At 41.9% G+C, this 13,933-nt stretch overlaps 2 protein-coding genes across 2 annotated transcripts; both read right to left on the bottom strand.

Moving 5' to 3' along the window:
• Positions 1-9,877: 9,877 nt before the first annotated feature.
• Positions 9,878-10,707, bottom strand: LOC108068361 (ataxin-2 homolog). Its single transcript, XM_017157876.3, has one exon. The coding sequence runs from the start codon at positions 10,700-10,702 to the stop codon at positions 10,022-10,024; it is 681 nt and encodes a 226-aa protein (XP_017013365.2). The 5' UTR covers positions 10,703-10,707; the 3' UTR covers positions 9,878-10,021.
• Positions 10,708-10,987: 280 nt separating this feature from the next.
• Elp2 (elongator complex protein 2) lies at positions 10,988-13,886 on the bottom strand. Its single transcript, XM_017157875.3, has 6 exons — positions 13,640-13,886; positions 12,792-13,575; positions 12,178-12,735; positions 11,816-12,119; positions 11,182-11,679; positions 10,988-11,123 (listed from the first exon to the last, which is right to left on the bottom strand). The coding sequence occupies exons 1-6, from the start codon at positions 13,760-13,762 to the stop codon at positions 11,009-11,011; spliced, it is 2,382 nt and encodes a 793-aa protein (XP_017013364.2). The 5' UTR covers positions 13,763-13,886; the 3' UTR covers positions 10,988-11,008.
• Between the last annotated feature and the right edge of the window lie 47 nt (positions 13,887-13,933).

Below are 13,933 nucleotides of genomic sequence, written 5' to 3'. Positions count from 1 at the left end.
TTGAGTACATGGTTCATTGCAGGGCAGGAAATAAATTCCACTGCAAGTAGAGTTGGTGCTGGCAAAAGTTTTTTTTCTACCAAAAAGGTTGAGTGCGCAAAAACAATATTAATGGGTAATTATTAAAAACTATGGAAAATGGGCTAGTAATGCAATAAATTATTTAATTTGTTCGCTTAGATATTTTATTGTATTGTTCATCTGAATTTAGATCCAAATAAAAGGATCTAAATATAATTTTATGTTATGTTATCAAATGAGATTAAAGTCAGTTGGGGAACAATATTAAAAGCCAATAAACCAGAGCTTGCAAGGTTCGGTCAACCTTTTCAAAGTGTTAGAAAAAAACCTGTCACAAAAAACCCTATGACAACTGGGTGTGAGCTAACCCCTTAAAAGGGTTTTTGCTTAACAGATGTTACGCTCAGAGCAAAACCCTTTTTTTCAGAGTTATTTCGGTTTCGGTTTCTACTGACTACTTTGCTCGGTCTGTTAAGGAAAACGGTCTTTTGTGAATGTATGAGTGTGTATGTGTGACCTGTTCAGTAATGCTTCAGTCGTAACATTGCTTTTTGATTATTAAAATTCAAAAGGGTAAGGGAAAATACGTAATGTGTATTTTCTAAAGCTTAATCTGTAAGATTAGCTCATTTACCATTAAATTCCAATATTCTACATATTTTAAATAATTTACGATTCCAAAACTCCACTTTTGGCATATCTTTCTTATGTAGTAATTAATAACCAAATCCAAGTAATAAGAAGCGAATCTTTTAAGCTGCAAGAAAAATTAGAGCTTTTTAACAGGTTAAACCTCCTTTAGCAGTTTCAAATTTTGTTTATGTAGCTTTAAATCAATTCCTAACTATTTAAGAATATCTTCACAACATTATTCAGTTTTATTCAAAATATTTCGAAAGATTTGAAGGAACGCGCGATCCATTTTGTAGGAATAGGCTTAGTTGGAATACTTTGAGCCAGTTTTTATCTTAAGACTTATGGTAGTTCTCATTTATTCTTATGGTATAGCTCATTTGAAAGGTAATTCGTTTCTTTATGGCATTTCTTATTAAAGATAGTTCCTTATATAGTCAATAAATATATTTAAGCAAACAAAAAAATAGCAGCTAACCTATATTCAGAATACAATTTTATATACATTTATATGTACAATGCAATTTTAGAATTATCTTGATTTCCTATGTAAAATTTATTCACATATCACAGCAGGCCTATACTTTTTCCTTTCTAGAGAAAACCCATTTTTTTGACTTTTATTTTACAGTAGTCTTTCAGAAACCCTTTTAGGTGACTGTTAACTTAAAAGGGTCTCACCGAGTGGTTATTGAAAGACCGATTGCTTTGTTTGGTTGAGCCGAACGGTCGGACCGAAACCGACAAGCAAAACTAAAAAAGGGTTCCGCTCAGAGAGAGAGTTTGTGAGCAACATTTTTTTCGGTTTTGTCGAGATTAAACTGCCTCAGGAAAATCGGTTGACAGTTACTTGCAAGCTCTGCAATAAACTCTATGTTAAACTCTTTAAATTAATGTCCCACCTGAGAAATTTTATCAGCTACCGAGTAATTCAAAGCCCTTCCAATTAATTCCCGCGCAGTATTTGTATTTGCCTTGTAGAATTGCCCGAGTGCGATGTACTTCGTGACTTTTTCACCCATTAATCCGATCCGAGAAGCCCTGCCTCCTCCACCCACTTCACACATGAGCAGACATAAGCACTTTATAATTATAACATATTAATTAAATAAAGTGCACTTCCGCTGTCATTAACACAGCTCCCGAGCTCATGGCCCGCTCATCATAATAGCTCGACTAAGCCCAGATCTCCACCCTTCGGCATTGTTTGGTGCCATCAGCAGCAAACAGTCAACAAGGTGGATGCATCTGCAGGTGAGTCAACAAAAGCAAATGCTCCGACTGATGTTGAGGCAACACCTCCTCCATTTCCATCCAGTCCATTCCATTCCATCCTACTCCATTCCGAAATCCCAAGCCCATTCCGTTGACATTTGACAGCAGGAGTCAAACCGAGGGCGAGGTCACTACTCCACCAACGAGGCAGCCAAAGCTAGTTTATGGTCAACTAGCCGGCCCTCGAGTCCGTTCCCTCAGGAGGTCCAGGGCCTAAACCTCTTCACCCAACACGTGTTAGTAAGTCCCAGTTGATCCCCAGACCAGAATGGAGTGTTGACATCCGAGGAGCTGACTGTGATTGCGGAATCACTGTCTTTCCCGCGGGAAAAGGGTGCAAGTATAACGATATGTAGTTGTAATTGTGAATGTATTTTGAATTCCAAATTGGCTTTTTAAATAAAACGTCAAATTTATCGATTTTTATACCCGTTACCCGTAGAGAAGAAAGCGTTTCCGACCCTATAAAGTATATATTCTTGATCAGGATCACTAGCCGACGTCTGTCTGTCCGTCTGTCTGTCTGTCTGAACGCTGAGATCTCGGAAACTACAAAAGCTAGAAAGTATAGATTTCCCACACATATTCTTGGGCTTCCTACGCAGCGCAAGTTTATTTCTGCCGAGCGCCACGCCCCCTCTAATGCCCACAATCGCGCACTAACAATTTTAAAATGTGTCTGGCGCCCACACCTTTAAAGATTTCCGAGAAGTATGAATGCAATTTTGTTGTGTATAATTATACCTATCAAAATGTAGAAGACATTTTTCAATTAGAACCATTCATTAAAAAGTTATACACAATCAAAAAAATGTTATATATCCATCTCCCTCGCACTCCCTTTAGCCGAGTGACGGGTATTAGATTGTCGGGACACCAACCCGACTATAGCCTTCTCTCTTGTTTTTTTATTTTGTTGGGCATTGATTGCGCTAGCAATTCATTCAGTAATCAACGTTCTAAATTTTTCCACTCAGAGTTTATTGTTTTAAGGATCCTACTAAAATACTTGCATTCCCAAATGTTCCCTGTATTTTTGTCGAATGCCGTGACTGCTGTTGGAACTTGAAGTTGGAAGTAGTTACTTCTATTGCATTGTCCCAGCACTGACAGTCATTTGTCCAAGGCAAAAATGATCCCCACCCTGTCACCAGTAACCCTTTCCCACCCACTCACTAAACACACACATCAAACACATATTCAGACAATGGCACTTGAGTTGTCTGTAGTTGCCAGCAGTGGCGTACGCAGAAATTTGTCAGGGGAAAGACTGTATTTTGGCCAAGATTTTTTGTATATTTGATTAAACATTACAAAATAGTAAACGGAATTTTAATGTGACCCAATTTATTTTCTGCTATTTTCTACACAAATAATATTTAATTTAATAATTTAACTTTTAAATTTAGTTAGAAGAAATTTATGAAATCCGAAATTGAGGTGTAAAAAAATCTTTGAGAGGAAGATGATTTAACCCCCCAAACATCCACACCCGCCACTGGCTGTTAGTGTTGGTGTTGCCTTTGTCTGACGTCGAGTGTATTCCAGCTTTGTTGGCAAGTGTTGCTTTGTGTCCGCGACTTGCGATGAACTCATAATTTGAACTCTGACATCGGCGACGCATGCAAAGGACCAGCTAGATGGAGGGTAAAAATCAATATTGCAGCGATGCAAAAATATTTGTTTTTGCCAGAGTGTATGTTTCCTCATTAATTCTTTTTTAGGCGAAAAACAACTGCCAAAATGGCATTCGCATTTTCAAAAACATTTGTGCGTTATTGCAATTTGTTGGGCAAATAAATGGCCGCCGAAGTTAATGCTGTCGGTAAACAATGCGGCCCACTCAATGCTGCATTTACCCTCCGCCCGACGGAGTAATATCAATTAGCGCCACTCGTGCGATTGATGGATGCATAAATTAGACGGCACGAGCGGAGCGCTCTATACAAATTACGCGCAGCGTGTAATATGACAGTCGACAGCGTTCAAACAGCCATCGCTCACTCCAACAGGGTTTTGGGGGCTAAGGGAGGGGGGTCCTCCTCCGAGGGGAGGGCTGCCGAGATGAGATGAGTGCCGAGGCAGCCCATCCGTTCTGACAGCAGCAGGTGCTGCCAGTTGCCAGTTTGCAGTTGCCACTCGTCTATCGTCCTCTAGTCCTTCACTTAGAAAAACATTTGTCGCGATAAATTTAATATTAGGAATTACAGTTCAAACAAGCAGGTAAATATTTTGCAGCTTACAGAAGAGCTGTAATTTATAGAGATGTAAAACTTATTATTTTACCCAAAAATTACTCAAAAAAACTACCATTTTATCATATTTTGAAATTATTGGAGTTCCGTCAAAATATTAAAAAAAGTACATTTTTTAAAAACAAATTACAGACAACATTTCCCATAAAAAAAATCATTACAAAATTTTTTAGATAACATTTTAAAATATGGTAATAAAATTACCTTAAAAAATTTACCTTTAATCAGGGTTTCTATGATGTTTACCTATAGTTTTAAAATACTGTGCCATAAAAGGTGTGATGAAATGGCCATAACTCTTTTCATAATGTTTCCCAAATTAAGAAGAAATTAAGCCAAGAAAATTATTGGTAATTTCCCACATTTAATGACGATCCGGGACTGTTTTTTAAGTGTTTCAGACTGCTCCTTCTGGTGGCAAGACGTCCCCGACCGCATAATTTGCGGCAATGCCCGGAGGAAATGTCGCCGCTAAAGTTGCGGCTGTGTTGCTTCGAAGTTTCCCATCCTCGTGTTGCAAGCACACACAAGCATACTTATAAACTTGCCTTCAGAGTCGTTCGGCATAAAAATTTATCATCTTTTCAGCCAGGAGGGAGACATTCGAGGGGCTGTCCTCGCTCCGAAAATTAAGTTAAAGGCCTTTAAAGCAGTGCGCTTTTAATGTTGTTAAGTCAAAGTTGATTTTCTCGGCTTAACCCGGTTCTCTTTTGTCCCCTTTTTCAAGTGAACAGTACCAACCACATCAATCGACTTTGCACAGCTTTCCTCTTAAACGAAATAAGCGGAATATTGAATTTATAAATCCCCCATGATATGGCGCAAATTTGTTTTACTGACAAATCTATTCGCAGCCCTTGATAAAGTCACAAAAAACGTATTTTTATATTGACACATCAGCGTAAACAAATTAACTTTAACGCCCTGCAGTTGCAACCGTTGAACAGCCGTAAAAAAGGAGAAAAAATACATGACAGCTGAATGAACTGAAGCGTTTTCATGGAGTAACCAACCCACTTAAAAAACCATACGGCGAATGCCCTTCGGATTTAATATATACCCATGGATATATTGAACTAAAATAACTTTTAAAAGATTTTAAAATTTCATCACAATTAATAAAACGATAGATAGCCTTTAGGTATGAATTTGATGCTTGCATTTTTTACAGGACCTTTCACAATAATTAAATTACCCTAACACTTCTGCAGTAATGTATCCTGTCAAACATTTTTAAGATTGAAGCATTTTAAGCTTTAAATTTGTTATCAGAATGGGAACTTTAATCAGATTTGTAGGCCTAACTTATTTTTAAGATTTTCCTAATATTGTATAACATTTTAAATATCGGTTCAATAAAATCTTAAATATAAATACCAATTTAAAATAGTGCCAGGCATTTCAACTGAAGAATTCGGGGATTAAAAATTGCTTTATATGCTAGTTTACATCTTCCTTAGAATGGATACTTAAAAACACCATTTACAGAGGTCAGTCCGGTCAAAGTGGATGAGTTCAGCCTGCAATAGCATATTTCCAGGGCGAAATAAAAGTTATGGCGGCAATGCATTACAGATGTCCTCCGAATGGCATTTCAGGCGCACCAGGCATATTGATAAAAAACCAGAAATTGCCAGCGGCCAGGAAAAGTGTCCGAAAACCGAAATGAAAGCGCTGGCAATAAGGGAAATCGTAAATGCTGGAAAAATGCCCGGTGGCTCTTGTATTCGGGCCATTTCCCTGCGGCGGTGCGGTGGCTTCGGTGGCTTCGGGGGATTCGGTGGTGTGATGATGAGGTTGAGAGGTGATGATGGCGCTGTTTTTCTGTTGACAGTACACAAAACCGTTTGCACTCCAATTTTTTGCAAATTTACAACTGCAATCAGGGAGTGTTGAAAATGGCCGAAAGCGATTCGCTCTTAAAACAATCGAAATTGTTTTCGATTCCATTCGGCAAACACAAATAGCAACTGCATTTAAACGGGGACCAAAGTGGCGGCCAAACATCAGGGCGTAAATCAGACGATTAATCCACATTCAGGCTCGGTTTCATTGTCAAGAGCAGGACCCTAAGCGCTCAAATCCGACTGTGTAATTATCTTTTCGCAGCTATGAACTCAACTACGCTCTGTGCACTCGTATATATGATGCTTCCATGTTGCAACGCCAAAAAAAGTTTGGAAAAACTATTCGTTTTTGGCTTTAGAGCTCTTCTTCTGGCCGCCTACTTTTTTGATTACTCTTTTGGGTAGCTGCAATTTGCAAGTGGCAAACAGTTGTTACCAATTTTTTTGGTTTTTTGCCTCACTTTTTCTGTCTGGTTTGCTTGCAGCACACGTAATTAAAAATTCATCATACGCCACGTTGACTGCGACCGACACGAACAAAAAACGGGAGATAAAGCAAGGCAAAAACATGCCGTGTGGGAGGAGCTAAATGAACTTCAAACTTTTTACAGTAAAACTAATTGGAAAACAATTAAGGTTTACCAACTTTCAAAGGCTCCGTAGACAAATGAAAGCGAAATAGCCCACTAAATTGCGCAGGATTGGGCTACAGGTTTGCATTACCATATTTATATTCAAAATCCACAGTATCGCGTTTTTTGCTTTTTTTGTGTTCCAACTTTTAACTTGCTACTTTTACCAGTTTTTCCTGTTGTCTTGTTAAACTTGCCCTTTTTCCCTTTCCCCTCTCCCGAGCAAACAAAACTATGGGAATTTGCTTCTGGATCCTGCAGGATCCTGGAAACAGGAGTACAGCGTGGTCAGGTAATTGAAAAACTTTGAACGCTTGGGCTTTTGGGCTTAGCAGGCCGAAAGTTTTCGATTCGAAGTTTCGCTTGTTACAACGTCGAATGCGCCAAAAAGCAGTGGCTTAATCAATTGACGATTTAAATTGGGCCAGCAAGTCCAGCACTCCACTTCGAACTAGGCCAAATGCTCTGCTCAATGCGCATCAATTGGCTTTGCCGCAGTTTTTGGCTTCAGCAATGGCTGCTCGGCAGCTTCCGGTCGGCCCGCCTCCCCCCGCATTCATGTTTGTGCATGTCGCGCGCGTGCCTCCGAAAAAAACGGAAATGCACAAATCATGGAGCGCGAACCATTGTTGTGGCGCAGTCAAAACGGAAATACGAACGAAACATATGTGTGGATGGGTGGGTGGGTCTGTGGATGTCAAAGGGGTCGCAATTGTGACAGCGAAAGGCGGGACAGAAATATGGATATGCCTGGCATACGCTGCCCCTCTGGAATAATTAATTTGCCCGGGCTTTTCGGAGACGATGACCAGCATAAGGGAAGCATCAGCAACTCATCAAGATTGTCTCAGATCTCTGCAGAGTTATTGCAGTGAAAAAGTGTATAAACATGCACTGGGAGTTATAAGATTCTAGATTTTATCAACACTGTTTCTATAAATAAAGGAAATCATTAAAATATTTAACAAGTTCATATTTTAAAGGAGATTAGGACAGGTACCATTGCTAAAAATGGTCAAGCTTTTAAAATTTTTTTATTTATTTTAGTTGGTTATAAGTTGTTTTTCTTACTTTGACCCAATTACAATTACAGCTAGTCTTCTTTAAATGACTCAAGTTAGTTATTTTAGTTGGTTATAAGTTGTTTTTCTTACTTTGACCCAATTACAATTACAGCTAGTCTTCTTTAAATGACTCAAATTTCCCCTGATTTTAAAGAAATTAAGCATTTTTGATATTCCAACTTATACGAACAAACACTTTTTAAATATTTGTATTAACTTTCACTTTTTAAAATATTTTTCAGAAAATACATTATAGTATAAACTCAATGTCAAACAAATAATCATTTCTTAAATAAATTTGGGTATTAGATTTTACTACTCAAAAAATGTTTGGAAAACTCTTGTAAGTGTTTTTATCTTGTAAGTATTTTTAAAAGTGGCACGTTTCAATTTATCCCTATTCGTTGTTTACAGAAAAGGGAAGATGGAAATTTTGAAGCATCTGCATCGCACCTTTTCGTACTAATCCTCCTACCGTATTCTTAGATAGTTCAGCTTTCCCTTAGCAACCGCACTGTTTCCTCGATATGGAAACAGTTTTTCGCAGTAGAGGAAAGATTGGACGTCAAGTCAAACAAAAAACTATGGCAGGCAAACAGAAAGCGCAACCCCAGCGAAATCCACTACTGACACACATGCAAAAGAATGGGTCTGCGGACTTCGGGGAGGGAGCAGGATGTAGGAAGCAGGATGTTGGATGCTGGATTCTGGATGTGGTGTTTTTAAGGAATGGGAATATATGTTTACACATGTTATGGCTAGAATGGCTTCAGTTTCCACTGCTCCAGTGGCTGTCAGCAACTCTTGGGCACGTTCGCTGCAATTGAAACTTAAACTTTTTCCGCAGAATGCAAAATTGTTGCAGCAATAACAAATGGCGGAGCTAAGAAAATAAATAAAGAGTGGAATCATGCCACAGCACAATGAAAGTTGAACAAAAGTTTTGGTGCGAATGCATGAATGTATGGATTTTTGTGTGCAACTTTCAGCGGAAACGGAAACGCGCGTAGCGCCATTGCAATGGCCGCTTTGTTTGCCAATATTTGACTCAAAATAAAACGCGTGCGAAAAACACAACACTGGGAATAATAATAAATATATTTATTGATATATTTATAGTTCTTAAGTACTTATCATCTTGAAATGTATTGGTATTCGAAATACATATTCACATATAAATTACAAAAACATTTAATGTTTGAATTAAAGATAGTTTTCAGTCAACAAAATAATACCTTGAAGTTTCAATACATTTTAATATAATATCATTTGAAGTACCCAGAGCGTTAACATTTTTCTAGAATCGAGAGATAAACTTATATGAATATTAATATAGTTCTTCGTTTAAAAGGGGCTCCAAAAAATATAAATATTAAATAATTTTTGAGCGCATTTTACAAATGACATAAAGTATCGTTAGAAGAAACAACCCATAAAAACAACTCGATCAAAAAGCACTTTAAAAGCAACGCAAATTTGGTTTAGGTGTAATCCCCGAAATAAAGCAATCATGGTGGCGAATTTTTTAGCGGTTTTTCCATCAGCACGGTGCAGTGTGAACGAGCGTCGAAGGAAGCCCCGGATCCATCGGGCTGCCAGCCATGGGGCCGGAATGGCACTTCCCCACGGGATATTGCCCGTCTCTGAATAGGTGCGAGGACAATCGACCTCCGACGTGGCCTAAATGCAATTCAATAGTTAACTTTCTACCCCATTGTGGCAGCCGGAACAATGCAGATTTATGCGCTTATCTATGTGGTGGTTCAACGACATTCTCCCCGGGAAGGAGATGGAGTTATATAGATATAGAGGCTACATAGAAGTGGAGTTGTGGACTGCACGAAAACATAATTAAAGTGCCAGCGAAAGATGGCCGCCAGCCAATTAACCGCATTGCCAGCCCGCTCTCCTTCTTGCCCCATCGCAAAACTTTGGACAACAATGGTGCTGCAGCTGAAACTGAAGCTGAAGCCAGAAGCCAATGGCAATCATAAAGTCAGTTGGAGCACGGAAATTGCAAGCTGCGGTCTAAAAGGTGGCACGCTCTGGCCATAACTCAGCACCCAGCGACTCCTCACTCCGGACTCCTGATCCCGGACACGTGGCCACGGCGTCTCTGGCCCAAAAAAACGGAAATTGCAAACTGCGGCTCCTTGTGCTCACCATTCTCGACCATTTTTATTTATTTCGCATTTACAAGCACCTTGGGAAGACTGGCCAGTGAAAGCGCCGTCTTTGTAATTATACATATTTAATGCACTTTGTAATACGGATACATTTTTCGGTCTGGGGCTCTATTGGCGCAGATTGAGGTTGAAGTGGGGAAGGCTCTGGAGATAGGAGGAAATGGGCTTGTCCTCTTCAGCAATTTCCAGCTCGATTTGCTGGGGATGCTTCGGCTGATGATCGGCAGGAACCTCAGACTCGCTGTGTTGGGGCTTCTGTTCCACTGGCTTTGGTCCGAGAGCCACCAAATGTCCCTGGGCAGAGTTTTGCTGGTGCTGGAAAGGTGGCCTCTGCTGCACCGGTTTGATTTCCAGCTCAACCTGATGATTGGGAGAAGAATGGTGATCCTTGATTTCAACCTCCAAGTGCTGAGGACGGTTCATTTGCAGATTAACCAAGTGTCCCTGGGCAGAGTTTTGCGGGTGCTGCTGTTTGATCTCAACCTCCAAACGCTGAGGTGGCTTCTGATCCACGGGCTTAACTTCCAGCTCGACCTGATGATTTGGATAGAAATTTGGGTGCTGCTCCTTCTGCTCCACGGATTGCTGATCCACTTCAACCTGGTTGTTCGACACATAATTGTGGTGTTGTGGCTGGAACTCCGTTTGCTGGGGCCTTTGGCCAGCTGGTCGCACCTCCGCAAATATATGGGCGTATTGATCATGATCCTGAACTGGCTTCGCCATCAACCTTAGTGGCGGAGCAGCCAAAACCGTGCCGATCAGTGCCAAAACTATAGCTGCCTTCATCTTGAATTGCTTACAACAAACTGTGAACACAGCTACTTTAACATTCTACTTAAATACCCCAATCAAAGTGCTTGCAACGCCAATATTTTGCAGCTAATTAGGTGTCAATAACATGTTATCATGGCACGTAAACCAGAAGCCCAGGGAGAACCCCGAACGCGGCAAATTGCTACAGATTAGATAGCGACATTGAGATAAACCAGGCGAGACGAGACCCATCACCTTTCCACTCTGTCTGCAGATGACTTCTAATTAAACACAGCGATTGGAGTTAATGAGGCTACTTTAATGCACATGTAGTCAAACTCATGTGAGCTTTATGTCGTAGATGCGCACCAAATGATCCTCTCCGCAACTCGCCAGCTGGAGTGTACTGCCAGGTCGGAACTGCAGTCGCCGAACGGTGAGATGATGAGCTTGGCTGACGGTTAACAAAATATTAATAAGAGATGATATGAATACTTCAGTCTTTAGCTTACCTCTTATTCAAATCGCTGAGTAACTTCCATTCTCCCCGCGCCAACTGATATATTTTTATCAGCCCGGTTTCCGTTCCCAAGGCGAGAATGTATGTCTCATCGGTTTCGCTTAGATAATTACTGGAAAAAGCCACAGCTGTGATTGACTCATTTTTGAGGTCCAGAACTCCAGCCGCCTGCCAGCCATTGAGCGAAGATTCCTTGCTGTCTTCTCCCTTCTTCCAAGCCACTACTTTTCCATCCCTCGAGCTGGTCACAAAGAACTTTCCATCGTGCGACCAATCGCAAGACCAAATGATGCGGGTGTGAACTCCATTGGTTTTATCCGTGCTGGCCACCAGTTGGTATCCCACGGAGGAGTCCAGCCTCTCGTAGAGACACCAGCGACGATCGCGGGAGACGGATAGCAGATATCGCCCATCGGGGGAGAAACTCAGCTGGGTGACTGTCAGTTGGTGGCCACTCAGCTTCTGCAACTGTTTCCAATTTAAAGGGTTCCTGAAACGATTTTGTTCTTCAATTAAGTGGCAATTTTATCTAAATAAGGTATAAGGGACAACTTAAAGCAATATACTATTATATCTATACTATTTAAATTTAACTGAAGACTGCCATACTTTAAGTCAACACCCACCATAGTATTATCTGAGCATGCTCGGCATTGCTGGCTTTGCAGGTGGAGGCCAAGACGGAACCGTCTGCAGTGGCAGCCAGTGCAAAGATTTCGTAACCATGGCCATAAAGCTTTTGCAGCTCTGGCCAAAGTGTATTTTGCATTAAAGTCTCCTCCTGCGGTGGCGTTTCCAAAGTAATGGGAACAAAATAAGTGTCCGGATACTCATCTTTGCCCTTGCTGGAGGAATCATTGTCGGTTTCTACTTTGTACACAGCCTTGTTTGACAGGCCAAGAGAAGGCACAGAAGCTCCTTTGGGAAGGGCTAATATAATAGAAAGATGCAAGTTAAAAGAAAATCTTTAAAATAACAGATGACTCACAATCCAGTAGGGCATCTCCAGCATCATCCTTCTTTATCCCGCTGATGTGACGGAAGTTTTCAATGAAGTTCGCTGGCGCCTGAAATGTACGCACAATCTTTTCCTCTGCTCCACTGGCGAATTTATAGCGCGAAAGCAAAGCCAACGCCTGCATGTCGTAACCATGAACTTGTGGACGGGCCAATTCGTGCCACGTGGGATTAGCATTGCCCTGCAGCCAAGGAGCATGCAGTCGCGTTGTTTGATCCGCTGAGACGGTCATCAAGTAGGCGCCGTCGTGTTCCCAGGCCAGATCCCTCACCTCGCCGTAATGACCGCCGACAATGACGTTGGAGGTCCAGAGTTGCGGGCGATTTGCATCCTGATTCCAGATATGAAAGCCTCCTTGGTAGCTGTGGGCCATGATTGAGTGTCCATCGCCGGAGAACTTGCCACCAAAGAAGCCCATCGAGTTGCCGCCCACTTCGCCGACGCGCACTTGCTCCAGCCAAACGCCCTGCTCCGTGGGTGCCCAAACTATGAGGGTCTTGTCAATGGAGGCGGATAGAAGGCGCAGTTCTGAAAGGTATAGAAGTTTAACAGGGTTTTTGCACAGTTCTGAAAAGGTGACTTACCCTGTTCCTGTGTCTTGTGCCAGTGAACCCCATAAATCCAGCCCTCGTGGCCATATAGAACCGATTCCAAGCTCACTGCATACCAGGCCTCCTTCCCCAGCTGCAGTATCTTTTCCTCCACCTTTATCTCGGTGTCGTTCTCGCTGAGCTGCAGCAGATCCATCCGGTTTTCCCGCATTTGCTCCTCGCTGCGGGGCGCAATCCTCCAGAGACGGATGAAGTTATCCTGCGAGCCGCTGGCCAGCAGCAAGTCCTCTCCATCGTCAACGAAATCCAGGCCGCGAACCCAATCCTCGTGGCCAGTGAGTTTGTGGACGCGTTGGAACTGCAGACCCAGTGAATCGCCACCACCTGTGGCCTCTACTTGCTCCGTCCACAGGGAAACAGTTTCGTCATCGCCACTGAAGGCCAGGAGGACGTGATTGCTCTTGGGCAGCAATTTCAGGCGAAGGGAGAAACAGAATCCACCAGCTAATGATATAGTTTGGAAGCACACACAAGTGTCCTCCTGCAGAGTCCACAATTTGATGGTGCTATCTGCTGCTGCGGTGGCCAGAAGCCAGGATCCATCCTGCCGACGCACTCCATCCACTGCGTTTACCCCGCTTGTGTGGCCTTTCAGTGGGATGCTCTTGGTGGCTCCCGTTTCACTTAGCTCCCAAAAAAGCGCATTTGCATCATCGCCACCGGAGAGAAGTTTCCCGTGATCCAGCCACTTTACGGTATTCACTCGCTTTGTGTGCTCCACCAGGGTGAACAAAATCTTGGCCGAGTTGCCTTGGAACTAGGAAAGGCAGTAAATAGTATTATTATATAGTATTATTTTAGATTAAAACAATTTTTCCCACCTTTGGATCCATTACGGCTATGGCATTGCAGGCTCCATAGGCAATCCACCCGTTTGGACCCCAATCCGCGCATTCCGTGCAGCGGTTGCAGGCCACCGAAGTGTACAGATTCTCCACTTGCATGCTACTCAGCTTGATGGCTTTTTATAACCTTAATAACAAGAATAACTCAAATAAAAGTCGGCAAATTTGTTTTGTTTTGGCACATGTGCTCCAAAAACTGCAGTGCTTCTCAAACTGTCTCATCTGTTGATAAACATATGTTTATTTTTGGCAGAGTGCGAGCGAGACAAC

Source organism: Drosophila takahashii, chromosome 2R, assembly GCF_030179915.1.
Source record: "Drosophila takahashii strain IR98-3 E-12201 chromosome 2R, DtakHiC1v2, whole genome shotgun sequence".
Classification (NCBI taxonomy): Eukaryota; Metazoa; Arthropoda; class Insecta; order Diptera; family Drosophilidae; genus Drosophila; species Drosophila takahashii.
The sequence above is the reverse complement of the archived record's forward strand: the minus strand, read 5'-3'. Positions and strand labels throughout refer to the sequence as shown.